This window comes from Nerophis ophidion, linkage group LG06 (genome assembly GCF_033978795.1).
Source record: "Nerophis ophidion isolate RoL-2023_Sa linkage group LG06, RoL_Noph_v1.0, whole genome shotgun sequence".
NCBI lineage: Eukaryota > Metazoa > Chordata > Actinopteri > Syngnathiformes > Syngnathidae > Nerophis > Nerophis ophidion.
Window position 1 is genome coordinate 46,551,266 of NC_084616.1, and position 28,000 is coordinate 46,579,265.

A 28,000-nucleotide genomic window follows, 5' to 3' on the forward strand; every position below is an offset into this window, starting at 1 on the left:
TGGTAAAAACAGGAAGTGACTGTGCATAAGAGAAACTTTTGGTCAGAGCTGCAGTAAAAGTATGAACAGTGTTTCACAGCGTATCCCTTCAACTAAGAAAAGTGATACAAAAAAAAACGAAACAGAAAATGAATTTTCACAAGTCTGACCAATAATGACATTTGTAGTTGGCTGGAACTTCCTATTTTTTCCACTTTTGATGTTAGAAAAAACTATTCTAGTTAAGTGTAATTGCAGAAAATGCTGAGGGCCAATACAAAAAAATAGTAGTACATGGTTAAAATAAGAGGAAAGGCAGTGTACTCCTTGTCACACAAGGGGCAACACTTAGGTTTCTGGAAAGTAAATATTGAGTTAATATTGGTACAAATACAAAAATATATTTTATTATAGAAACAAAAGTGTGGATCCAGGATCAGTTACACAAAATGGAACACATTTTGCATTGCACACATTGACGAAACATCAATTTAAGACAATTTTTATAACACAAGCACATGATCCCAGAGCTTTCATCATTTGAAGAAAAAAAATAAGTCTACAAGAAACGCAGCACTTCAAAATATACTTGAAACCACAAAATAAATTAATATATTGAACTCATCAGTGAAATGTTCTTTTCAGAAAAAGTTACTTTACATTTTCCATGTAAATGACATTAAACATAATCAAGTGTTCTCCTGGGAGGAAGAATACACACAATAATTTAATGTGTAGACACCTTTTAAAAGCTGCAACAGTGCTGAATAAGCATTATTTTGCATTCATTTCAGTGTCATTTAAGATAACTTTCAAGTAAAAAAACATAATCGAGTGCAAGTGACCATTTCAAAACCAGTAATTGTTCAGGAGTAGTATTTTACTCGCACTAAGTTTCTAAAATGACTAAAAAAAAGAAAAAAACCTCCCTAATCGTTCTCATGAAAATGTACATCATGTAAATACACATAAACGTTTTGTCGATTTGAACTGTTTTGCACCCTTGCATGTTCACTACATAACAGCACAGGCAAAAACCGATAAATATTATCAAATATGCAGAACGTCTTTGGCAAACATTTCAAAATATGGATGAGCGGTAACCCAATGGTGACCAATATGTTGCGTCACTGTAAACTGTAATATTAAGGTTGAGCCAGTCTAAGGAGGTAATATTAATACATTGTTATTGCACACGTAACAAAACCACTGTTTCATGGCAGAAAAAGACTTACCAAGACCTTGCTAAGTTCTTTAAAAACGTGCCTAATGGTGTGGACTATCTGCCGGGAGCCAACGGTAAACAGCAAGAGATTTCCTACCGAGTGGCACCCTGAGAAGAAATCAACAATCAGTTAAGTTCATCTTCAGCTGTAAAACATCCAGAGGCCGGCAAACAGCAGGTTGGTGCTCAGGCTGGCGAATAAAAGCAGCATCCAAACTTGACCTGTCTTCACGTCTGCGGAAGTCAAAGAGAACACAAGTCATTATAATCCATCATTATTTCACTCATTTTGTTATCTTCTATATCAGGGCTATTTCAACCAAATGATGCCATTTGCTAATTTGCATAAGTGACCAGGATACATGCACATGGAATGGTAGTGAACGTTGCAGAAGAGAGACAAATTAAAGCAAAAATACATTTGTTTAGAACTGCAAATTACATTTTAAGAGTGCACATCGAATATCGAACAGATAACTGTTGGGCAGTTATGAGGAGTTATGACATCACACTTTGGGCTGCAGCTACTGATTATTTTAGTAATTGAGTAGTCTCTCAAATAGTTTGAGTTTGATTAATTAAGTATTTGAATAAAATACACTTTATACCTTTAATGCGTATTTCAGGGAAAATAGTTAAAATACCGTATTTTTCGGAGTATAAGTCGCAGGTGTCGCAAATGCATAATGAAGAAGGAAAAAAACATATGTAAGTCGCACTGGACACATTTTTTGGGGAAATTTATTTGATAAAACCCAACACCAAGAATAAAGATTTGAAGGGCAATTTAAAATAAATGAAGAATAGTGAACAACAGGCTGAATAAGTGTACGTTATATGAGGCATGAATAACCAACTGAGAAGGTGCCTGGTATGTTAACGTAACATATTATGGTAAGAGTCATTCAAATAACTATAACATATATAACGTATATAGCTATACGTCTACCAAACAACCTGTCACTCCTAATCGCTAAATCCCATGAAATCTTATAAGTCTAGTCTCTTACGTGAATGAGCTAAATAATATTATTTGATATTTTATGGTAATGTGTTAATAATTTCACACATAAGTCGCTCCTGAGTATACGTCGCACCCCCGGCAAAACTATGAAAAATACTGCGACTTATAGCCCGAAAAATACGGTAAACAATTTCTGCTAAATTGGCCCTAGTGTGTGAATGTGAGAGTGAATGTTGTCTGTGTTGGCCCTGTGATGAGGTGGCGACATGTCCAGGGTGTACTCCACCTTCCGCCCGAATGCAGCTGAGATAGGCTCCAGTACCCCCCGCGACCCCAAAAGGGACAAGGGTAGAAAATGGATGGATACACTTCTCCACTGTTTGCTGCACCCACACACCATCGCTCCCATGTGTGCTCTATTACAGCGGCCGTAGGGATACTATGTCTGCCTATTTAAGGTCGTGGACCCCGACTTAAACAAGTTGAAAAACTTATTCGGAATATGTAGTGTACTGTGCAACCTACTAATAAAAATTTCAATCAAAGGGTGCGGTCTGGGTTTTATGAATTTTTCTTAGTTACACTAATTAAACCAGGCCTGGGCAAGTATTTTGACTTGGGGGGAAAAATTTAAAGAAAGAAATGTGTCTGGCGGCCCGTATATCTATTTTTAGGAACAGTATTATAAAAACCGCCCTGCGATAAGGTGGCGACTTGTCCAGGGTGTACCCCGCCTTCCGCCCGATTGTAGCTGAGATAGGCACCAGCGCCCCCCGCGACCCCAAAAGGGAATAAGCGGTAGAAAATAGATGGATGGATTATAAAAACCTTACAATAATGTCTGATTGAATGCTAAAAAAAGTTATAACAGATAGAATTAAAAAAAATTTTTACTGAATGAGGCACCCACAAAGTACATGAAAATTAAGAATGTGGGATTAACAATATTCACTATGAACGATAAAAAACTGAATATTGACAACATATGAACGTCACGGCCCCTCTCGATCGACATATTTTACAATCAAGCGAAACGCAACAAAAATATAACAAACACAGCAAAATATGAACGTGAAAGCTAAAAAAAAAAAGAAAACAACCTACTATCTGATACATCTGATGTATCACTAAGCTTTAGAACTTTGTTGTAAAAATGTCCTTCCGCGTCTATCCCTGACACCCGCATTCAATTCAAAGACAAAGACAAAGACAAGATATTTGATGTTCAAACTCAAACTTTTTTTTTTTTTTTTTTAAATAATAATCAACTTAGAATTTCATGGCTGCAACACGTGCCAAAGTAGTTGGGAAAGGACATGTTCACCACTGTGTTACATCACCTATTATTTTAACAACATTCAATAAACATTTGGGAACTGAGGAAACTAATTGTTGAAGCTTTGAAAGTGGAATTCTTTACCATTTTTGCTTTATGTAGAGCTTCAGTCGTTCAACAGTCCAGGGTCTCTGCTGTCGTATTTTACACTTCATAATGCGCCACACATTTTCGATGGGAGACAGGTCTGGACTGCAGGCAGGCCAAGAAAGTACCCGCCCTCTTTTTTTTTACGAAGCCACGCTGTTGTAACACTTGTCTTGCTGAAATAAGCAGGGGCGTCCATGATAACGTTGCTTGGATGACAACATATGTTGCTCCAAAACCTGTATGGACCTTTCAGCATTAATGGTGCCTTCACAGATGTGTAAGTTACCCATGCCTCGGGCACTAATACACCCCCATACCATCACAGATGCTGGCTTTTGAACTGTGCGCCTATAACAATCTGAATGGTTATTTTACTCTTTGTTCTGGAGGACACCAAGTCCTCTGTTTCCAAATATAACTTGAAATGTGGACTCGTCAGACCACAGAACACCTTTCCACTTAACAACAGTCCACCTTAGGTGAGCTCGGGCCCAGCCAAGCCGGAGGCGTTTCAGGATATTGTTGATAAATGGGTTTGGCTCTGCATAGTACTTACAGATGTAGCGACCAACTGTAGTTACTGACAGTGGTTTTATGAAGTGTTCCTGAGCCCATGTGGTGATATCATTTACACACTGATGTCAGTTTTTGATGCAAAAGTCCGTAATATCATCGCTTACGTGCAGTGATTTCTCCAAATTCTCTAAACTTTTTGATGATTTTACGGACCGTAGATGGTAAAATCCCTAGATTCCTTGCAATAGCTCGTTGAGAAATGTTGTTCTAAAACTGTTAGACAATTTGCTTACAAAGTGGTGACCCTCAGCCCATCCTTATTTGTGAATTACTTAGCATTTCATTGAAGCTTCTTTTATCCCCAATCATGGCACCCAACTGTTCCCAATTAGCCTGCACACCTATGGGATGTTCCATATAAGTGTTTGATGAGCATTCCTCAACTTTATCAGTATTTATTGCCACCTTTCCCAACGTATTTGTCACGTGTTGCGGGCATCAAATTCTAAAGTTAATGATTATTTGCAAGAAAAAAATGTTTATCAGTTTGAACATCAAATATGTTGTCTTTGGAGCATATTCAACTGAATATGCGTTGGAAATTATTTGCAAATCATTGTATTCCGTTTATATTTACATCTAACACAATTTCCCAACTCATATGGAAACGGGGTTTGTAATTACTGTATGGGAAACACTGAGTTTAGCTGTTATTAAGGCACAAAGCCGATAAAAGAGCCTCAAAATGACAAGTGCAAGCGCTCTGTTTTTACATATGTGCTGCAAAAATGTTAGTCACTTGCAGATTTTGAATATAACCTTAATGTTATTCACTAGGGGTGTCCAAAAACAAAAAAAAGATTTTCGAATTAATCAATATTCCTATTTGTAACAATTTTTAATTGATAAAAAGACAATATTTTAGATTTTTTTTTTAATCCGTCCTGTTCAGCTTAGCCACTCAGGCAAATCATATTGTTGAAGTAGACGCTCATATCTGCTGTACAGATTTACTTTAGAAAAGAAAAATGTTGGATACTGCTCTTGTTGCCTTATTTGTATTTGACTTTTTTAAATGTTTGTGTGGAAATGTTTTATTTTAATTAATATAGAAATTTGTCAGAGCTGTTTATCTAAGGTATGGAGGAATGTAGTTAAGCATAGAACAGGCACCTAATGTTATTAAAAAAGTATTGATTTTGAATCAAGAATAGATTCTGAATCAAATCGCTACCCCCAAGAATCGAATCGTGTGGGGCCCAAAGATTATATTATTCACTAGCCTAATATTTAACACTCCACTCTACAGTTATGCTTTTTTTCATTATGCTGCATGTACTGTTGAGGTGGCGACTTGTCCAGGGTGCAGCCCACCTTCCGCCCGATTGTAGCTGAGCTAGGTACCAGCGCCCCCCCACGACCCAAAAGAGGGAATAAGCGGTAGAAAATGGATGGATGGATGCATGTACTGTTAAAAAAGTATGTCACCCAACCACCATTGAAAACAATGTTTTTTTAACGCCAGGTATCGCCACATACTTCCACTTTGTGCCACACATCCACTGGCCTGTTTTGGTAAGCAAGATGAGTATGTGGTTTTATCTTGCTACATGTCGTTACAAGCTAAGAGGAAGAGAAAACGGCAGTGTCGGTTTGGCATAAGTTATTATATTTAAGTACATTTTTTTTTTTAATAGGATAAACTTTTTTGGTCCAGTTCAACAGACAGGCCTAGGAAAACATAAGATACATCCCTCTAATAGCAGTTGTTTGTGATCGGTTATCAAATAAATAGGTCTTTTTGTGAAACATTAATTATGTTAAAATCAGGGATGTTAGCACCCTTTGAGGGGAAAAAATGTAAACATTTCTATCAGCACCAAATGCTGCCACGCCAACCCCGAAATTTTTGGGGGAAAATCAAGACTACATTTTTTGCAAATGGGTGCATTTTTACACTATATTTTGCAGTATTTTACGGACTATAGAGTGCACCGGTTAATAAGCCGCATCCACTAATGTCGTAAGTTGATAATACTAACACAGACACTCGTAAACATGTTAGCATATTAGTTCATTCTAACAACACTTCCTTGATTACATTACAATAGCATGAGCAAATATGCATGAAAACACTTCTACAGACATCAGACATGGAACAATTTAGTATGTAAGAATTGTTTTAGTTATATTCTAAAACTTACAAACGCCGCTTAGAGTAATGAATAAAGAATCGATATCAGTAGAAAGACTACGGACGACTAGAAGACAGCAAAGCACTTCTACTTCCGGTTGAAAGCTCTAAAAACAAGGGCACTGCAGCACCTGCAGTGAGCACATAACTAAAAGACAGCACCATATCACAAACAATAACACACCTTTTCAGTGCTTTTGTTTATTTATTTTTTTATTTTTTTAAACCATTTGCATTATAGCCATCAGCTAAGAAATAAAATATGGATTAGCCGCACCGTTTTAAAGGCTGCAGGGTTAAAAGTGTAGGAAAAAGGTAAATGGGTTATATTTGTATAGTGCTGTAGTACTCAAAGCGGTTTGACACGATTTCCACATTCACCCATTCATACACACATTCACACACTGATGGCGGGAGCTGCCATGCAAGGCCCGTACCATGACCCCATCAGGAGCAAGGGTGAAGTGCCTTCCTCAAGGACATAACGGATGTGGTTAGGATGGCAGAAGCTGGGGATCGAACAAAGCACACCCAATTTGCTGGCATGGTTGCTCTACCAACTGATCCATGCCGGATTTGCATTTTTTTTTTTTTTTTACCTTCAGATCTATTTTCATCGACCAACCTCTTTTGGCTTTATTTTTGACACTTACATGTCCCATGTAACTTACAACATCATTTAAAAAAAATTATTTGCAGAAAATTTATGACAAATAAAAATTTTAAAATGTAAATCAAAATACTGTAACATGCATGCAAAAAATTCTGAAAAACATTTCCCGTTTTGCAACTCTATTCTGTAACCTCACCCCCTTTGGGTAACATAGTTCCGGTGATGCGATCTCTGTTTACAATCCTTTATGTGAAAAATATATCTTCTCGCTTGCTACTTATTAATACTCTAGCACTACAAGCGGTTCGGAACTAACGGTGTTCGGATTGTAATCATCCAAATACAATTAGCAGCAAAGTAGACAGTCGTCAGTCAACTTTGTAGCTTGGGGAACGAACAGAGTCGACAACCAGTAAGCTAGCTTGATGGTTAGCTAACCAGCAGTTCTGTTTCAGTGCTTCTGATTGTCTCCCCGTCCTGAAAATCATTGCGGCATTTAGGAAAGAGGAAAAGCGAGTACCAGCGGCTGAGGCGAGCACTTAACACATTTTTTTTAAGATCATATTTTTATGGATATTTCTTGAAAAAAATGCAGAAGCGATATTTAGACGCGAAAATGAATGTTTAAAAAAAGGCAATTTCCACCTTTTTCAGACATTTCACATGCCAGTAAAATGTGGCTTACTTGTATTTGGTACAGATCATTCCAATAAGAAAACAGAAATGATGTAGAAAAAATCAAAGTCTATGCATAAAGCCAAATTATTTTTTTAAATAAATTATTGCATTATGTTCTAATGTATGGCACCTTGAGACAAGAATATGTTGATTGACAGTCTTAAAGTAACATGTCTTCTTTCACTCTTTATTTTCACCATTTTATGCATTTTTTGGTATAAAATATAACAATTTTGGAGAGAAAAATTGCAATTAGGATTTTTCCTCAAACTTGGGCTGCCCTGTGATCTATGACGCTGTAGGTGCGCCACTCTCTATTGAGCGATCTTGCGGAAACAAGCTATGCATTGTTGCAGCCCTAAATTGCATTAACATTGCAAATTAATTTATTAATTGTATTTTTATTTGTTCCTTTACATATTTCACCAGAAAACAAAACAGAAACAGTGGACTGCACTGCATTTGTTTATCACGTAGGCGCCTGGCATGAGGCACACTTCCTGTCCCTCTGTTTAATGTGTAACGTAAGCCAAACTGGAGGTTCTGTATCAAAAATACATGCAACTTCTTACTCTGAGAGGGGGCGCTGTTTTCTGGCATCGGTGTGGTCGTGCCAACCAGACAAGTTAAAGACCCCGAGGAGCTGCTCTCGTTTGCCTTCATGCCGCCGTCTTCGCGCATCGAAGCCAAATCTGCAACGTTGTGAAACAAAACAAACAATGTTGAAAGTGTAATTTACTTCAATACAAAAGTATTATAATAATATTAATTTACACTATAGTAAATATGGGTTGCATATAATGTCATGTCCGTAACATAAAACAAGTGAGAGTAAGTGTGTAGTTTGAGCAGAAAATTCCATATTGCTGTTCTGTTTTTGGGTAATCCAGTTGTTTAGATATAAAGATAAGAAAGAGCTTTCATAGAGTCCTGAAATAAGTGGTTCATTCAGGTAAAAAGTGTGTAAAGGAAATGGCTCTTATAAATATCACTTTCATCATGTTGTGGAATACAATCGGACCATTCTCATGTCTGCAATAAACATTTTAATTGTTTGAGAAACTTTCCACTACTACTACTTCTATATAGTTAGTGTTTGAGAGCAGAACTAAACGTAAAGAAAGGACCAGAGATCACATTAGTTTGTATTTGATATTCTTAAATACAACTACGAAAACCTGGTTGTGCAATTAAACTTATCTCATGTTAAGTCTTAGTAATAAATATTGTAATTGTTGGTCTACTCCACCAGATTTTTGTTGTCGATTTTCATGACAGAAAATAAAAGCTTGGTTGTTTTACAGGAAAACCAAGTGCTTCATTCGAAACGGATGACCACATTATAGTGGCTCTAGTGGTATTTGATAGCATCAAAAAATGTCCTTAATAGCATTATTAAACTAAATGAATAAATCTCTCGTAGGTTCAACAGCATGCTAAATCTTAATATCGCTAGCAAACATTACTGAACAGGGACATCTGTCGCTACATAAGACCAAATATAACCTTCACACCATAAAAACAACTGCAGAAAATTGTGGATAAGACAAATATTTGTAGTAAAAAAAATCAACTGCAAACAAAGTACCGGTAATCTTTTTAATCATTAGCGTCACCATCACAGCAGCACGACACTTGTTGTCAAATACGATACTTAGCGATGCACGTATAAATCCAATAGTCTTTCATGGATTAATGTTAAATTTGTGCACCCAACAGAAGTAAACGCATGATGTGCCTCCAATCTTTTCAATCTTTCTCAGTGTTGAAGGAAGATGGTCGAAGAGTGTCCAAACGCCTTGGTGATTTAAGTCTTTCAAAGATAATTTTTCTTTAGATTGTATAAATCCACAAAATCCCATTTTAAATATTTTTTTATGATCGCTTATATATTTGCCTGTTAAACCTTTCCAAACACGCCCAAATTTGCACTTATGCAGGTAAATAAACAGTAGCCTAATGAGACTCCAGACCAGGGATGTCCAAAAGCGGCCCGGGGGCCATTTGCGGCCCGCAGCTAATTGTTTACCGTCCTGCCACACATTCTGGAAATGCTATTGCAAAAATAAGAAAGAACAATAAAAATATTGGAATGAGGTGAAATCTATTGAGAAAAAGTTCCAATGTTGACACAAAGCTGCCATGCAGGCTGGTTTTTTTTTATTTTGTTTTTATTTTACCATGTAAAAAACATCTTTACCATGAACTGATTAACGTGGACCCCGACTTAAACAAGTTGAAAAATTTATTGGGGTGATACCATTTAGAGGTCAATTGTACGGAATATGAACTGTACTGTGCAATCTACTAATTACAAGTTTCAATCAATCAATTATTTATTTTTTTGCCATTGCTCAAGACAAAAAATAATGACAAAATAAAACCATGTTATAATGAATTTTTTTCAAAGCTCCAATTAGTTCAAAAAATTCACTTTAAAATGTTTTATGTGGTAAATATTGCATATATTGTGCAGTTGCCATATAAAAACAAAGTTTTCTTTGACAAAAGAGCATAAAACAAACAAAATAATAGTTAAAACGTAAAATCGACAGATATATCTGAAGTTGATCTTGTAACTTAAGTGCTGAAAGTTAAAAAAAACCCTAATAAAAATGTATCACTTTCTGAGTGGGGCACCTTTTGGATCCCAAATATATTGAGTGGTATTTTATTTATATTTTCACTGTGATTACTCAAAAATAATAAAGAATTAAAATCAATGGTGCATTATTGATTTTTTAGGTCTCTAATTACTAAATACTGCATATTTCAGTTTTACTATTAAAAAAACAAAGATGTTTTGGACAGAAATGCCATAAAAACTTTTTTTTTTTTAAGTTGGTATAGATTTACTGTAGGCGTTAAAATAAAAAAATAATAAAAATTACTTATTTTTAACATTTTAATAACTGTGACCTTTTAAGGTCCCGAGTAGGGCTGGGCAATATATCGATATACGCGATATACAGTATGGCAGGTTTTCTCTGTGCGATATAGAAAATGACTATATCATAATATTCAAGTATACGTTCTCACGTGGTTGCTTTTAGAAGGTGCGAATATGGTAACAAATGAAGGAAGAATTAATTCCCAAGAAAAACAGCACGGGGTCCATCGTCTGGCGGTGGTTCGGCTTCAAGCGAGAATATGTCGAATAGACAACTTTAATTTGTCATGTGTGGGGCACAAGCGTTGCTACCAAAAGTAGCATTACTGCTAATATGTAGCGTCGTTTGAAAAGTCACCTGCTAATAACTGTTTAATAAATACAGTTTTGGTAAATTGACTTAGTTGTGATTTCCTTCTCTGCATGGAAGTTTAAAATGAGCATATATTAATGCAGTATGAACAACAATGGAATCATCATACTGCTGTGATTATATACATCAAGTGTTCATTCAAAGCTAAGGCAAAATACCGAGATATATATCGTATATCGCGATATGGCCTAAAAATATTGCAATATTAAAAAAATCCCATATCGCCCAGCCCTAGTCCCGAGGCCCCTAAAGGTAAAATACATTTTCAAAATATATATATTTTGTTATGGTTGGAAAATGAAAAATATCAAAATGGCCCCCGCATGCTTTAATTTTTCCGTGTGCGGCCCTCAGTGGAAAAAGTTTAGACACCCCTGCTCTAGACCATCACTTGAAACCCGGAAGTCCCTCCAGGTCACGGGATTGCAACCCAGCTACCAGAGAGGTAAATGTGCATTTCTGAATCTAAATAGGAGACGCAAAGATTGATGGCTGTACTCACCACTCTGACTCGGGAATAGGGACATGTCAGGTGAAATGCGTCCACGTCCACTGTAAACAGAAGTCTGGTCTGCAGGAAGAAAATGCGACGAGGACACCACCGGGGACTTGAATGTGGACTCTGTATCGATTGAGTAGAGCTTTGGTGGTTTCTGGCAGTTGAGGTTGAAGCGCGCCGGGCTTATGAGAGGTCGACGTTGTCTGGCCGAACTCAAGCTGGAAGTCCCCGAGCCGTCAATTGAGGGAGTCGGCGAGGGTCCAGGCGATGATGGGCGACTACACGACTTCATTGAAAAGTAGTCTGTGGAATAACAGTGGTGAGAAAATATTAAATAAACAACCGCATACAACCAAAATAGTAGAAATACAATAGGCTTAAATGTCTAGTATTATGCTTCCTTTCACCCATTATACCTAATTTTAAGCTTGTATCTGTCTTATTCGATGTTTACTATGTTAATCCTTGTGTAACCTTAAGATTGACTATACACCCTAACTCCTAGGATCCAAAAACTCATACAAATGTCAAAGATGCATTTTTAAAAAAAATACTTATAACACTTGAAATCTTTTAACAACTTTGGATAAATCTATTGATAGAACGTCTTAATCATTTGTTATTGATGTTACTAAAGGGCTTATTGTCAAAGAATAACAAGGTTTTAAAACTTGAAAATGCAAAATATGCACTATTGCTAAAAATGTGTTGCAGTGTGCAATGTTACACAACATTGATTTTGATACAGTAGACTAAAAAGATACATTTTAAACTGCCTACTGAGCTACATTGAGATAGAAAACAGACAGGACTTGATTGAATATATTGAGTTCATACCAGTATGTCTATATAGTATACAGCAGTGGTTCTCAAATGGGGGTACGCGTACCCCTGGGGGTACTTGAAGGTATGCCAAGGGGTACGTGGGATTTTTTTAAAATATTCTAAAAATAGCAACAATTCAAAAATCCTTGATAAATAAATTTATTGACTACTACTTCAACAAAATATGAATGTAAGTTCATAAACTGTGAAAAGAAATGCAACAATGCAATATTCAGTGTTGACAGCTAGATATTTTGTGGACATGTTCCATAAATATTGATGTTAAAAGATTTCTTTTTTTGTGAAGAAATGTTTAGAATGAAGTTCATGAATCCAGATGGATCTCTATTACAATCCCCAAAGAGGGCACTTTAAGTTGATGATTACTTCTATGTGTAGAAATCTTTATTTATAATTGAATCACTTGTTTATTTTTCAACAAGTTTTTAGTTATTTTTATATCTTTTTTTCCAAATATTTCAAGAAAGACCACTACAAATGAGCAATATTTTGCACTGTTACATAATTTAATAAATCAGAGACTGATGACATAGTGCTGTATTTTACTTCTTTATCTTTTTTTTTCAACCAAAAATGCTTTGCTCTGATTAGGAGGTACTTGAATTAAAAAAATGTTCACAAGGGGTACATCACTGAAAAAAGGTTGAGAACCACTGGTATACAGTATCTGCCATGTAATATTTACATTTGCCCAAGATCATTTTCATTGCAATTGAGCTGTTAAATGGAAGTTTAACTCATTGAAGTTGGTTGATAAACTTGTATGAGAGCTAAACTCATATTTAAAAGTAAGTAGTTTCTTTGAGGGCTTCACGGTGGAAGAGGGGTTAGTGCGTCTGCCTCACAATACGAAGTTCCTGCAGTCCTGGGTTCAAATCCAGGCTCGGGATCTTTCTGTGTGGAGTTTGCATGTTCTCCCCGTGAATGCGTGGGTTCCCTCCGGGTACTCCGGCTTCCTCCCACTTCCAAAGACATGCACCTGGGGATAGGTTGATTGGCAACACTAAATTGGCCCTAGTGTGTGAATGTGAGTGTGAATGTTGTCTGTGTTGGCCCTGCGATGAGGTGGCGACTTGTCCAGGGTGTACCCTGCCTTCTGCCCGATTGTAGCTGAGATAGGCGCCAGTGCCCCCGCGACCCAAAAAAAGGGAATAAGCGGTAGAAAATGGATGGATGGATAGTTTCTTTGAGAAAAGTGTGTTCTGAAATAGGAACTACTGTATGATGCATGTCAATACCTGAGGAAGGGGAGTCTTTGTAGAGTGAGCCTGGCTTGCTTCCACTAAACAAGTAGCCTGAATCTGAAAGACAAGATTTGATATACACACATTTATGGTCAAATAACATTTTAGAAGGGAGACTGGGTCAGCATCAGTAAAAAGAAAGATAGGACTAAATTAAGCAAACATTGATGAGCCATAACAATGTTTTCTTTTCTTTGACATGACATTCAAGCCGGCCAAGCAAGTGTTAATCTTTTCTGCCTCCTAGTGGCAAAAAATATACATGCAGCTTTGGACCCAAAAGCCCTCCTAAGCACGATTACAAGGGAAGGATTTAGGGAGGAGGTCATTGCAGAATACCTGTCCTGGTGAAGGTGGAGATAGTGCCGAGGCAGAGGGCGCTGCTAAGACGACGAGGCAGGGAGCAAAGGCGGTCCTTGTGTTTTGGGGTAGCCTTTTGCTGGTTGACAAGTTTGGAGATGTTAGGAGGAGGCGAGGGGACGAAGGAGCGTATCATTTCTGGAGTGAGCAGAGTGGGCTGATTGTTTAGGGATTGCGCTGAAGAACCTGAGAGGTATCTGCAAAACAAGAGCAGCGACAATCTACTACCTGGAGTCAAATAACATTAAAAAAAAAAAAACTATAAAATGGATTTATTTGCATGTTATTCTACAAACGTTTAGGGCAAGAGTTGTCCACTGTTGTGAGCTTTGTTAACAGAGATGCTGAGAAGACAGCTGTAGGTCAGTTTTGAACAACTGCTCACAGCCTGTTGAACAAATGATGCTCGCCAAAGCAGCTTCATTCTTTCAGTTCCACAACCAATGTGGCAGATGCAAAGTAACTATTCACAGTCCTCTAAATTTATGAAAACAACGCTCATTTGTATTTTTTTAAAGACCACTTCAAGAGCAGGGTTTCCATTTACATCAAATAAAAACAACACACTCACTTAGATATGCAGTTTATTATACGTACACACACTCACAGCAAGTTTTACTACAAAGTCTTGATAAATAATAGTTGTAAAAATCCACACTTAGGCATTCAGGAAACACAAACTGGGTGACGAACAAGCAACCAAAACTGCCTGGCTGCAAATGTATAAAGTAGTATAAAAGTCAAACTCAGTGTAGAACATTTTTTAACATTCTAGGTAAGTTTCACATGGTGTTCAGGTGTACAACAGTGCAATAAATAATTAAAAAACCTTCAGTTCATTAGTAAAAAATGTAGTTCTACAATCCAATCAAAACACAAATGTGTTCGTCGTATCAAGATATAGCTACATTAGGTGTCAATAAAATTAGTGCTTCTAAAATTTCAAGTTTATCACACATTGCACAAACAACCATGATACAGCTGATGTTGCTTGAGACAAGTACAGCCAACAATTATTTCATCCATCTTCTGAAGAGACTCCTATAGTCTGTATAATTTGTATACCCTTATAGATTGACTGTCCTCTGAAATTAAGTCAACACACAGCCATTGTTGTCTTCAGCTGGCAAAAAAATGCACCGATGTTGTTGGTAGGGTCATGATCTGAAGCTGCATAAGTGCTGCCAGCACTGGAGAGAGGTGGTTTATTTGAGGAAAACATGAATTACAACATGTACTGGGATATTATGAAGCCAAATACTTTGACCAGAGATGCCCATTATGTCGATCGCAAGCTACCGGTCGATCGTGGAAGGGGTGTCAGTCGATCGCAAACCAAGCATTTAAAAAAATTATCCAAAAATTTGTGATCATCAATCTTTACTACGACGTCACTTTCGTCACGGCTTCTGAGATGACGCTGGCTGCTGCCAGATCATTATTAAGAAAACATGACCGAGAGGAGGGCGAGAAATACTTTTTATTTCAACAATCTCGCGCCGTCCCTGCTGTCAAAACCCTAAAGACAGACTGCACAGTTGCTGTCTTCACAATAAAAGCCCTGCTTCATCCTGCCTGCGCTAACAAAAAGCTAGCGTGCACAAGTTAGCAAGCTACGGAGTTGGCCGTCAATGTATTTCTTGAAAAATGTATAAAAACGAGTATGGAAGCTGGACAAATAAGACGCCAAAAACTAAGCACTTTTATGTGGTATTGGACAGAGAGGACTTTTTTCTCCTCCATTCGAAAATGTGGACGTTATCAGAACTACTGTCTGATTCCAAACAATGCAAGTCATCAGAATCAGGTAATACTCCAAATTATATTCTTGTCTTCATGAAACAAAATAAATGTATATGTGTTAAACATTATTGTGTTATCAATAAACACCTTTAACGTGTTAACAAAAACGTCTCTTTTATAAATAATTAAATATAAATTATATATATGATTGAGGTAGATTCCTTTGACTCGGTCAATTGAAAAGTAGCTCGACTGCAGAAAAAGTGTGGGCACGCCTGACTTACACAATCAGTGTGTTGACTTATTTACAATACATCCCATACAAGGTGTACACTGGCTACTCTAAGTTACAATCAGGTCTTATTTATATGGAATTGTCCCTGGAGAAGATATAAAATAACTATTGAGTTTATATAACTCAAAAGACTTACCCCATGCACCTTTACCAACAGGTCATTTGAAGAAATGTAACATAAGGTAAGTCTGGCACAATGCATATAACATATTTACGTAATGTCACATTCAGTCTGGAGAAGTTAGTTTAGTGTGTGAAACACAAATATAACATTGAAAAAGTTATTAAGTGGCAATAATCTTTTTTTTTTTTTGCTGACATTGGACCAATATCGTCTGTGAATTGGGACACCCCTACTAAGGATCACATTGACTGGAAAGTCAGTAAATTGTAATAAAGTTGAGCATGGGCGACATGTAAATATGTTAAAAGAAGTGCCCTCTATGTCAGAGCGTTGACAAAAGAAGGCACCAAAAGAAAAGCAAAGAGAAGACAGAAAAGCATTTGTTCCAAATGACAAACAAAGCAACAAACGTAAAAGACACATACTAAACGCTACGTTTTACAGGAAATATTGACCTAAATTAGAGTATTATATGTACCAAACACTGAAAATGGCCAGAAGTGCCTGAAGGGCTACTACAGAGGACGGATTAATTTGGTTTGGTGTGAACCAAGTAGTGTGCGTTTGTGATTGGCATAAATGTATTAATCAGCAATGACGATCACATTCTTTTTCATGAAAATTGGCTTACACTGATGGGGGCTGATCGATCAGCACATCCCTAATAATTAAGTATCCTTATGCCTTGATATTGTGCTGTCGGCCCTATTAACCGTGTTGTTAAAACCTTAATTTCTTTAAGACTCATGATTAATGATATCGATGACAAAATATTGTAGATTGTAAGTGATGTTTTCATGTTAATCTCATCTACTTGTCATTAAACGTTTTAAAAAGTTTCATAATATAGGTGCTTTGTATTTTTTTGCATGTCCCTCATGAAGAATGAATATATAACAGAACAGTGAAAGAACATCCAAAGATCAAAATCCTGCATGGATGACGATGACAGAAGATGAAAAAGAAGAAGAACGCAAGCACAATATCAGCGCCGAGAGTCTGACCTTCGGTATTTTCCTCTTCGTTGACCCAGCGGGTTGCGCGTTGCTATGGCGGCAGCAAAGCTGACAATGCAACAGATGGCGGTGATGATGTGCTTGGTTGTGTCCATCCAGCTTGACTCATCAATACCCACAAACTCTGCCACCATGTGCCAACACAGAACAAGGAACCACAGCACAGAGGACACTGCGTCGATTCTCCTTAACCTGAGAATAAGACCAGTTTAAGAGGACTCTTCTTTCATTACACTTCGATAGCAGGATTAAATTTACCTGGCAGGTCCTGCTAAGAGGACACCGGTGAGACATGTAGACACACCGACACAAACGACCACCATCTGATTAGCTTGTCCGTATAGCCATAAGATCTTGGTGTAGTCGACAAGAGCCGATGGGAGGAGCTCCAGCAGGCCTCCGTCGCTCTTATGGCTGCTGTCAGACGCATTTTGGGTGGAGGGTTTGGGAAGATTCAGCTCTCCACTTGATGCTGCTGGCTGGTCGGCAGGTGGATAGACAGATGTAGTAAGGAGGAAAGCACACATGAGTGTGGCGAGGCATCGCAGGAGTACCACCCCAAGAGGACAAGAGGAAGAGAAATAACCCTGTGGAAAAATAACAGAACACTTTATCCATCCATCCATTTTCTACCGCTTATTCCCTTTTGGGGTCGCGGGGGGTGCTAATGCCTATCTCAGCTACAATCGAGCGGAAGGCGGGGTACATAGGACACTTTAAATGTGGAAAACATAGTCTACTTTAAGATGGGAAAAAGTTACACAAGAGAAATGCCGATTGATTTGCCATTGATCAGTGTCTTTTTTCGGAAAATAAAAAAAAATAAAATGTGCCCGCCCTTGCCAAATAATGCCTTTTAACGCCGATCACAAACGCTGATCCCTTCTGATTTTTATTTTTAGTCCCCCCAGCTGACAAGCGGCTTTTCCATATGCCGCATTAAACTGGTCCCATAAGTTAATAATAATAACCTTTGTTAGGGCAAATAAACTACATTTCCTAGTAACATTATCACTGGTGGACAAGACTATTACACATGTTACACATCGAGAGCAAGCCAGGAGCAGCTACACTAACCACTAAGCTGCCTTCAAACAACACCAAGAACTAAATGCTTCGAAAGTTTAGATGGAAGCGCAGTACAGCAGAAAGTAAGCCGATGTTAACAGGAAAATTAACAAGTAGAGCAGGGGTCGGCAACCTGCAGCATACAAAGAGCCATTGGAGCTCTTTTCCCCCCAAATAAAACCCACCTAGAGCCACAAACTCTGTTAGATTCCTAAAATGACGATAACACCACTTTTAGTTTCCTTACACGTGTGCTATAGGACTTATGAAATCAAACATTTATTTGATATATTTCTGGGTATAATGAAGCAAATCATCAAATTATTTTGAACATTAGAAACAAAATACACTGTTCCTTCCCTTATTAATGAATAAAAAAAAAATCAACTCATTCCAATATTCTGAAGGCATACGACTACGACATATTCATTTAACAAAAAATTGAAAACAACTACCTAGTCATCAATAAAAATAGCAAATTAATAGGAATTTATCTTTTTTGATCCGTCCATTGCTAGGGGTTGACCGCTAAAAACATGGCAGCAAGAGATGTCGCATAAGGGCTGTGACATACATTTCCATCGACAACATATTCAAATGTGTTTTATTTTTCTATGACAAGATCCCAGAACTCTCCAGAATAACAACTGTTAAATTCAAATGAACTAACTAAATAAAATGAAATAGATCAAGTAACCGTTATTTGTTGACATTCGGTTTCAAAGGGAGCCACGGCGGAGGCACAAAAGAGCCGTATGTGGCTGCAGAGCCATGGGTTGCAGACCCCTGGTCTGTTGCCCTGTCAGCAATGTCACAGTCAATGCGGCTGGATGCATAAATTGGTGCTGTCATTACCAGAAATAGTATCAGTATACAATCGATACACAAGTTATTAGAAACAGTAGATATTTTTCTTTGCGCAATCATTTTGTCGTCGTTTTTGTTAATGTTTACAAACTCGGGGAATAATTCCTGGGACACAGGAGGACTTTGATGGCCAATACTAAAGGATTTAAATAGGTAGTAGATAGTAGTTTTTACTTTTGCTTAGTTATTGTGTACTGTCTATTGACTTGGTATTAGAAATTGCAGCACAAACCTGAACCGGAACATTCCTAATATGGTCACCAAATGATGTATTGACTCGAATATATGATTAACCATAATAAAAGATGACATCTCTTTTTTAAGACCCATTTTTGGAAAATATTCCATATTAAAAAAAAAAAAAGGATATTTTCTTCAAATAGTGTTTTCAACATCAGTTAAAAAAAGCAATAAAAATATATATTTTATTTAATAGCTGCTCGACAGTTGTTTGATGATAAAACTTCATTTATAACTGGTATTTTTAAAAAACATAAACCCCAATATGTGTCAACCTGTCTTTCGAAAAAATTGTAAACTTTGGCATAAGACCAATTATATAGGCTCCAGCACCCCCACGACCCGAAGGGGAACTGCACTTTTTCTTGGAATTATGCATATCATTCAACATCATTATGAAAGACATGACGACGGATGTATTTTTTTAATATGCTGTACAAGTCAGTTTACAGCCGAGCCAGTAGAAGGTGCTCTATTCTGCCCATAAAACCCAATAAGTAACCATCCAAAACCGCCAACAATACTCCATTTACATTCCCAGACTTGAATATCAACCCAGTATTAGTGATATTGTTATTGTAAGCGCTTACGTAGACAAACTATTTATAGCAGCTTCGTGATCAGTACCTTATGTGGCTATGTTGACATCATTCCTCACCTTCGTGCTCATGAAAGTTTATTCTACATCATAAATCATGCATCTCATCTTGATAGTAGAAAGTTGGTACACTTTGACGCCAAAAGACGCTTGGTTCCACACCCCTTTTTTCCAGGGGAACTAAGTTATTTTTAATCTTATACAGGAATATAAAAACGTATTAGTCAGCATACCAATGAAAGCACACCTTGTACAGTAAGTGATATTTTATGATTGTTGGCTGTCATGAAGTCTGCAGTGAGGAGTAATCAGTGATTTTGGAAAAGAAAAATAAGTTGTTATGCGTTTTTGAAATTGATGCGCTGTTTGCCTAAAAATTGCTAAATATTACATGTAATTATAAATGCTCATCCATCCATCCATCCATTTCTTGCCGCTTATTCCCTTTGGGGTCGCTGGTGCCTATCTTATCTACAATCGGGCGGAAGGCGGTGTACACCCTGGAAAATACGCCTCCTCATCGCGGGGCCAACACAGATAGACAGACAACATTCACACCTACATTCACACACTAGGGCCAATTTTAATGTTGCCAATCAACCTGTCCCCAGGTGCATGTCTTTGGAGGTGGGAAGAAGCCGGAGTACCTGGAGGGAACCCATAGATTCACAGGGAGGACAAGCAAACTCCACACAGAAAGATTCCGAGCCCGGGATTGAACCCTACCTACTCAGGACCTTCATATTGTGAGGCAGACAAACTAACCCCTCTCCTACCGTGAAGCCATCCATCCTTTTTCTACCGCTTATCCCTTTGCCATATATTTACAGCATGTATGTAAAACTTTAATGAATGTGTTTGGATGTTTTAAGGGCTTTGTAGGCAGAATAGAGCGATTCAAATAGGCTCCATTGTAAGCGGACTTTTGATAGTATTTATTTACTATTTAGAATGTATTACAAAAAAGAATACATACGTGTTCTTTTCTTACATAAGGATTGCGAATGATAGGCAGAATTTCAAAAGAAGCGCTTTGACTGAATCTTCTGAACCCGTTCCATTGCCAGTGTTATATGAAACAGAATGCTGTTTGGAAAGCATGAATGTACCAGTTGCTCAACTTTCCATAACTGATGCCATGTAGTCCTTCAGACTGACAAGAGATACAAAATGAATCACATTTTAATCACAATGAAGATTTGGGCTGCCACGATTGAATGAAGGTGATAGTCTGCTGTATATTAGATCACAGCCTACGGCAGAAGGAAAGCAATAGTGGCTCATCTTTAAGCCTTGTGAAGCAACTCTTACTCAAGCCAGAGGACTTTCTGAATGGGTACAGAGCTTAATGACCACGTCGACAATAATGAACTTAACCCAGGCCGCTAAAGCCGGTCGCCTTGTTTCACGGCCCAGACTTCTGTGGCGTCTAGCTTGGCGTGTATCAAAGAACGCACTGCTGTCAGACAGCAACAGGTGTTGACGTTTGCACAACACACTGCTCTGTTTGTCTACTTGGGGTTGCACTACCAGGACCAACAGCTAACCATTGTGTAAAAGAGTTTGGAGACACTTTTCGTTCAGGTGCCAATATTTCTCGCCGGACCAAAAAAACTGGGTCATGCGGGGGTGCCCAGTTGATGAAGCAGAGGCCACTTGCAGAACATGCCTTTTTTATGGCCAGGAAAAACTAAAGCAAAACAAAACAGCCAAACTTAAATAGAGCCAAGTCTTTATGTACTGTTATCTAGTTTGCATATTCATGTCACAGATTTCATGTATATCTATATGTTACCCTCTATCCATTACATCTAGTTTGTAGAATTCTAAATATTTTACTCAAACGATTTATTCTATATATACATATTTAAATACTGTATACAGGTTAATACACTTCTGGATTTGATGTTAAACAAAATTTCGTAATCATGTATTTTATGCATGTGTAATGACAAAGTTAATGATAATCTAAATGATTTTTAAAAAATCATGTAAAAAAAAAAGGAAAAAAAACAAGATATTTGCCTTTAGATTTATGTATAAAGTTTATTTAGCCTTTTTTATAAGATTTTACATGACATTCAAATGCATGCAGTTGATTGCCAACATAATGAATAATTGTGATTCCTAAGTATGATTTTAATATTGTTAATAAATGATTGTGATTATTATTTTGGCCATAATTTTGCACCCCTTATTCAGAATGCAAACTAATAAATCTAAATCCACAGCGTCTTTGCTGTTTGCAGCCAAGTTGTGCACTCCATTTCGGCCTAATTGCTTCAAGACACGATCAATACCACACAATTGATTACGTCACTTGATTGATCCCTCCAGTATTACTGTATAGGTTATAAATCTAAATGTTTTAATGAAAACCCAAATAAATGTACTCAAAAAAAAATCCCACAGGTGAAAGCTTATTCCAAGTCTTTGACTTTGAATTTCATGCATCTTCGCCGTTCATTCATTGGTTTTGCACAGGACGTTACGTATTGGCAGAAGTTCTGTCCCTGTACTGCAAAGTGTACTTACCTTTATAAAGCCCTTAAGAGAATCTTGGGTGCGTTTAAGCGGATTGCTGAGCAGAACGGTCCTCAGCTGGCGATTCTGATACTTGATGTAGTAGTCCACTGCTGCCTGACATGGCCTGCACAGCTTGTAGTGTTCCTCCAAGTGACACTTGTATGCGTCAATCTCCTCGTCATAGTTGCCCTAAAGTTAAAAAAAAAGAATACTTTTTTTTTTTTTAAAGATCTTCATTTTCTTCTGCAGTCCGAGGAACAGTAAAGCGATGGTTTAATACGTACGTCATCCTTAGGCATGAATGAAGACAACAGCTTGATCTTAGTTGACTGGTTGTGATTGCACTTCCTGCATAGGAGCATCTTAGAGTTGACCCATTGCAGTTTACCAGGAGATGCTTGGGCAGGAAGACTACCAGACACGCCATGGTTCAGATCTTCTGTGTACTGGGCCGGAATGGGTTTGTTGTAGTCCCCGTTCTAAAAGAAAGACAAACTTAGTTCCGTCATGAGACAACAGCTGCTTTCCCTCCAACGAAAAGTTCAGTTTTGCAAACAATAATAAACAAACAATAACAAAAATGACAAGATGTTTTGAAATACTAATAATTTAATCACATCGCATATTTAATCTTAGCCCTTTTCTTTTCATAGCAATTTCTATTCAATTTGTTTGTACTCCATTTGTAACGACAATGAATAAATAAATGCGTAAATAATTAGACAAGTAAATAAACATCAAATACATAAATAAACAATACAAGTTTTCATGATTATATAGTTTTGTAACTTATGTTTCACATAATAAATGAATAAGATTATTTTTTTAATAGGATTCAAAATATTTATCAGCATTTTCCTTCTTTGTACTTCGTAAAAACTTTGAGTTTGAACGGTTTCTTAAAATAGATCATATTTTTACATTGTTTGACTTATTTGCTTAATCCATTCCATAATGAAATTCCACATACTGATATACTAAATGTTTTAAGTGTTGTAGGTACAGATATGTTTTATATTAGATTTTTGTCTAAGGTTATATTTCTCCTCTTTTGTTGAGAAAAATCGTTGACCATTTTTGGGTAGCAGGTTATAGTTTGCTTTATGCCTAATTTTAGCTGTTTTCAAATGCAGCAAATCATTAAATGTTTATATTTTTGATTCAATTAATAAAGGGTTTGAATGTTCTCTATAAACAATGCTATGTATCATTCTGACTGACCTATTTTGTAACGGTTATTGAACAAAACGTATGTTTGTAGTTATTTGCCAATACAGTATTTCAACACAAAAACTCTGTTTTGTCAAACTACCAGTTTCATTTGCTTGTTTCTGTTATTATTTGTATTACCTTCTGTGTGTTTTCTTCTGAACAAAACTCAGTCGTATCATCTGCAAATAGGACTAACATTTATACATTATGTATTGGGATTTACAGTTAAAATAGACCCTAAGGACTATTTCGGTGGTTGCATGCGGCTCTTTAATACCGCCCTAGTGGCTTCCAGGAGCATTTTTAAAAAAGGATTGAAAATGGAAAAAGATGGGGGAAATTTTTTGTTTTGTTTTAGCATGTTTTTTGACTGAGGACAAACATGACACAAATCTTCCCAATTGTGAGAACACCCACTGTTTAATGTTTGTGTGTGTGCTTCACTGATGAGAGTATTTGGTGAACACTGTTTTGCCCTACTAATTTTGGCGGTTCTTGAACTCACCATAGTGTGGACTGTGACGCAACATGTAAAATCTTCAAATCCTTCTTTGTCTAATGTTGTCCCCCAATGTTTAATGCTGTGTGTGAATGCACAAAGGTGCACTTTGTTGATGTTATTGACTTGTTGGAGTGCTAATCAGACATATTTGGTGAGTGCATGACTGCAAACTAATCAATGCTAACATTCTGTTTAGGCTAGCGGTATGTAATATTGGCTGCATTTCTGATCAATTATAAATGGGTTGTACTTGTATAGCGCTTTTCTACCTTCAAGGTACTCAAAGCGCTTTGACACTTACTTCCACATTCACCCATTCACACACACACTGATGGAGGGAGCTGCCATGCAAGGCGCTAACCAGCACCCATCAGGAGCAAGGGTGAAGTGTCTTGCTCAAGGACACAACGGACGTGACGAGGTTGGTACTAGATGGGGATTGAACCAGGGACCCTCGGGTTGCACACGGCCACTCTTCCACTGCGCCACGCCGATATACTTGTGTGCCATGTTGTTCCAGAACACGGCAAACTTTACCTAGCTTGCCAAAGATTGTAATAAATCTATTAAAAGAAGACAGCCAGCCGTTTCCTTCAACTTGGACACACACATTTATATTGCCGGTATGCTCGGTTGGTAGAGCAGCCGTGCCAGCAACTTGAGGGTTGCAGGTTCGATTCCCGCTTCCGCCATCCTAGTCACTGCCGTTGTGTCCTTGGGCAAGACACTTTACCCACCTGCTCCCAGTGCCACCCACACTGGTTTAAATGTAACTTAGATATTGGGTTTCACTATGTAAAGCGCTTTGAGTCACTAGAGAAAAGCGCTATATAAATATAATCCACTTCACTTCACTTTTGGCCATTAAAAGCCAGTCATTTCCAGGAGTTATCTCACCTCCTGAGTAGCCTCTGATTTACTAATGGTTTCTAATGTTGTAAAAATGCATAGAACATTAAATTTCAACATTTCTGTCAACGGAGATTTGTTTCAGCCTGCGACACAATCATTTTGATAGTAGGCTATTATAGCTAAAATAGACACATCATGTGTTGCCTTCTTTTTAAGACTTATATACAGCTTTTAATTTTTTACGGCTCCAGATGGATTTGTTTTTTGTATTTTTGTTCCAATACGGCTCTTTCGATGTTTTGGGTTGCCGACCCCTGGACTAGGGACTTCTCTGAGATGATGGCTTTCTGGCCATACTGGACAGATTTGTTGGGCTCAAATTTTAACTGCGGCATCGCGGCATTTGAAGCGACTGCCCTCCTTGTCATTTGCTGTAATGCTCTTAAAATGTATCCAACATTTACGGCAACAACTTGCCGTGACCGCCCTTGACTTTTTGCTTGTTAATGGAGTATGGATGTAACGACAAAACGGTATAATGATAGACAGCTGTAAAATTCCAGAATGTTAGTAACACCGCTTAAATTTGTATTTACTGTAAAATCGTCATTTAGTAATGCATTTCAGGCAACTGCTTACTTCCTGAATACTGAAACACAGCTGAGTATGCGCATGCACACTTGGCCCATTCGGCTCGGGTAAATTGGCGGGGACTTCATGGACTTTGTTTTAAAAATGTTCCCTCCAAGCTAACGGAGCAGATAGCTTTGTTTCGATCGCTTGTACTCCTGTGGAGTCTCAATGTGCGATTAAAGGCGCAAGGAAGAGAACAATATTTGATGTTGCAGTGTCATTTTGAACGTCCTTCCGCCACTGGGACTGAGAGTTACCATGCATAAGGCGATGTGTCGGGAACGTTGTCACAACTTGTAAATAAAGTCTTCAGTTTGTTTTCTGGGATGTTCACTCGTCCTTTATTTAACTGCTAAATTTGTTTGTTTTCCAATAACATCAACACTAGCTAAAATGTTTTGTCATTTCATTGTGAGACACAAAGATTGTGTGTTAGTTGTGAGGTATCAGTCCTCTTTATTTTTGTTGGCCAAACTGTTGCACTGAAGTACATGGTTGTTGCTGAAGAACAAAGCTTGTTTATTTGACTTTGTCTTCATTAGCCAAAATGTTTTGTGTTTTATATTGATATCAAGAAGTAAACACCATGTTTTTTTTCATTTCACAAGTTATTATTTTAAAAACCATTCATGATACATAGCATGTTGTTATACACACATATATACACACATATATACATATATATATATATTAGGGGTGTGGGAAAAAAATCAATCCGAATACGAATCGAACCCGTTGTGTAATTCAGAATCGATTCTCTCTTTTTTTTTTTTTTTTTTTAATCAATCCAACAAACCACTACACAGCAATACCATGACAATGCAATCCAATTCCAAAACCAAACCTGACCCAGCAACACTCAGATAAACAGAACAATTGAGAGGAGACACAAACACGACACAGAACAAACCAAAAGTAGTGAAATAAAAATGATTATCAACAACAGTATCAATATTAGTTATAATTTCAGCATAGCATTGATTAAAAATCCCTCATTGACATTATCATTAGACATTTATAAAACAAAACAAAAAAAGAACAATAGTGCCACAGTGGCTTACACTTGCATTGCATCTCATAAGCTTGACAACACACTATGTCCAATATTTTAACAAAGATAAAATAAGTCGTCTTTTTGGTCCGTTTAATAGTTAAAACAAATTTACATTATTGCAATCAGTTGATAAAACATTGTCCTTTACAATTATAAAAGCTTTTCTTTTAAAATCAACTACTCTGCAGCATGTCAGCAGACTGGGGTAGATCCTGCTAAAATCCTATGCATTAAATGAATGCAGAATTGTTTTGAATCGGAAAAATATCGTTTTTGAATCGAGAATCGCGTTGAATCGAAAAAAAAATCGATATATAATCGAATCCCAGGCTACAAGAATCGATTCATGGGACACCCAAAGATTCGCAGCCCTAATATCGGTATATATATATATATATATATATATATATTATATACACACACACACACACACACACACAATCACATATATATATATGCACTTTGGAAACCCTTAATATTTGTCTTGGTGCCCCAAAATATGACCCCTATGAGGCAACACTTACAGTGACCTTAAAAATTTAAAATTTGAGGCCTGGATTTCACTGACTCTTGAAAATAGTTTTTTTCAATCCATGCCATTAAGATTACTAGGACATATTTTACTTCAATGCCCGGAGATATTGGTGGATAAGTGGGCCGTTAACAAGAATGTTGCACCATAGTGAAGAAGTGTCACTTACGTCCTGGAAGCCATTGTACTGGTCACAATTCGGACAGTCCCAGCAGTTCCTGTTGCCATACGGAACTACAGTGTCCTGGTTGCAGAACCAGCAGTTGACCTTAACATTCAGGGGCTTCTTCCTGTAAAGACATTGCAACTTTACCGTTATAATGATTACAACTCATGAAGTATCCAGAATAAACACCACCCTCACACAGTTTTTGACTGCAAAACTACAAGTAAACTATAAACGGCGTGGTTCGGTTGGTAGAGTGGTCGTGCCAGCAACTTCAGGGTTCTAGGTTCGATTCCCGCTTCCGCCATCCTGGTCACTGCCGTTGTGTCCTTGGGCAAGACACTTTCCCCACCTGCTCCCAGTGCCACCCACACTGGCTTAAATGTGACTTAGATATTGGATTTCACTACGTAAAGCACTTTGAGTCACTAGAGAAAAAGCGCTATATAAATATAATTGACTTCACTTCGCTTGTTGTATGAGGCGCACTGATAGTAGCATGCATGTTGTTACCTGTTAGCAAGCTTGTAGATGAGCGCGCCACCCGCCACAAACGCCGTAGCGCTGCACAGCACTTGGGGATATTGTTGGACAAAATCGTTTAACGTTTCCATTTCGGCAACGGTATAAGTAGTTTAGCTAAAAACCGAATAGATTTGTATTTTTTTCCCCCCCAGCTTACTTAATGAATAAGGACTACGGAGACAACGCGGTAAGAGCCCTTTTTGTACACGCCCATGTGCCGGAAACGGAAACTACGTCATT

The 28,000-nt window shown here is 37.5% G+C and overlaps 1 protein-coding gene and 1 long non-coding RNA gene across 3 annotated transcripts in view; one reads left to right on the forward strand and one right to left on the reverse strand.

Annotated features, from left to right (window-relative positions):
• Window positions 1–21,637, forward strand: part of LOC133554784 (uncharacterized) — a 45,468-nt gene extending 23,831 nt beyond the window's left edge. Inside the window, exon 3 of the long non-coding RNA XR_009807210.1 lies at window positions 20,370–21,637. This is a non-coding gene — a long non-coding RNA (uncharacterized LOC133554784). The remainder of the gene's footprint in view (window positions 1–20,369) is intronic.
• tmem201 (transmembrane protein 201) lies at window positions 361–27,993 on the reverse strand. 2 transcript variants are annotated; one of them, XM_061903944.1, is made up of 11 exons: window positions 27,749–27,993; window positions 27,239–27,359; window positions 22,569–22,763; window positions 22,294–22,473; window positions 17,244–17,572; window positions 16,974–17,177; window positions 13,787–14,004; window positions 13,442–13,504; window positions 11,361–11,660; window positions 8,168–8,287; window positions 361–1,438 (listed from the first exon to the last, which is right to left on the reverse strand). In XM_061903944.1, the coding sequence occupies exons 1-11, from the start codon at window positions 27,847–27,849 to the stop codon at window positions 1,347–1,349; spliced, it is 1,923 nt and encodes a 640-aa protein (XP_061759928.1). In that variant the 5' UTR covers window positions 27,850–27,993; the 3' UTR covers window positions 361–1,346. The 2 variants fall into 2 exon arrangements, with proteins under 2 accessions (XP_061759928.1, XP_061759929.1); XM_061903945.1 differs by lacking the exons at window positions 361–1,438; window positions 8,168–8,287; window positions 11,361–11,660; window positions 13,442–13,504; window positions 13,787–14,004 and having other exon boundaries at window positions 14,375–17,177.
• Between the last annotated feature and the right edge of the window lie 7 nt (window positions 27,994–28,000).

Excerpts from the sequence above, each read along its gene's own strand:
- tmem201 (XM_061903944.1), bottom strand. The coding sequence starts at position 27,849 with ATGGAAACGTTAAACGATTTTGTCCAACAATATCCCCAAGTGCTGTGC. Across the intron at positions 22,474-22,568 it reads CATTCATGCCTAAGGATGAC|GGCAACTATGACGAGGAGAT; the intron begins GTACGTATTAAA and ends TTTTAACTTTAG. Across the intron at positions 1,439-8,167 it reads AAACAGCGCCCCCTCTCAGA|ACGTGAAGACAGGTCAAGTT; the intron begins GTAAGAAGTTGC and ends TGACTTCCGCAG.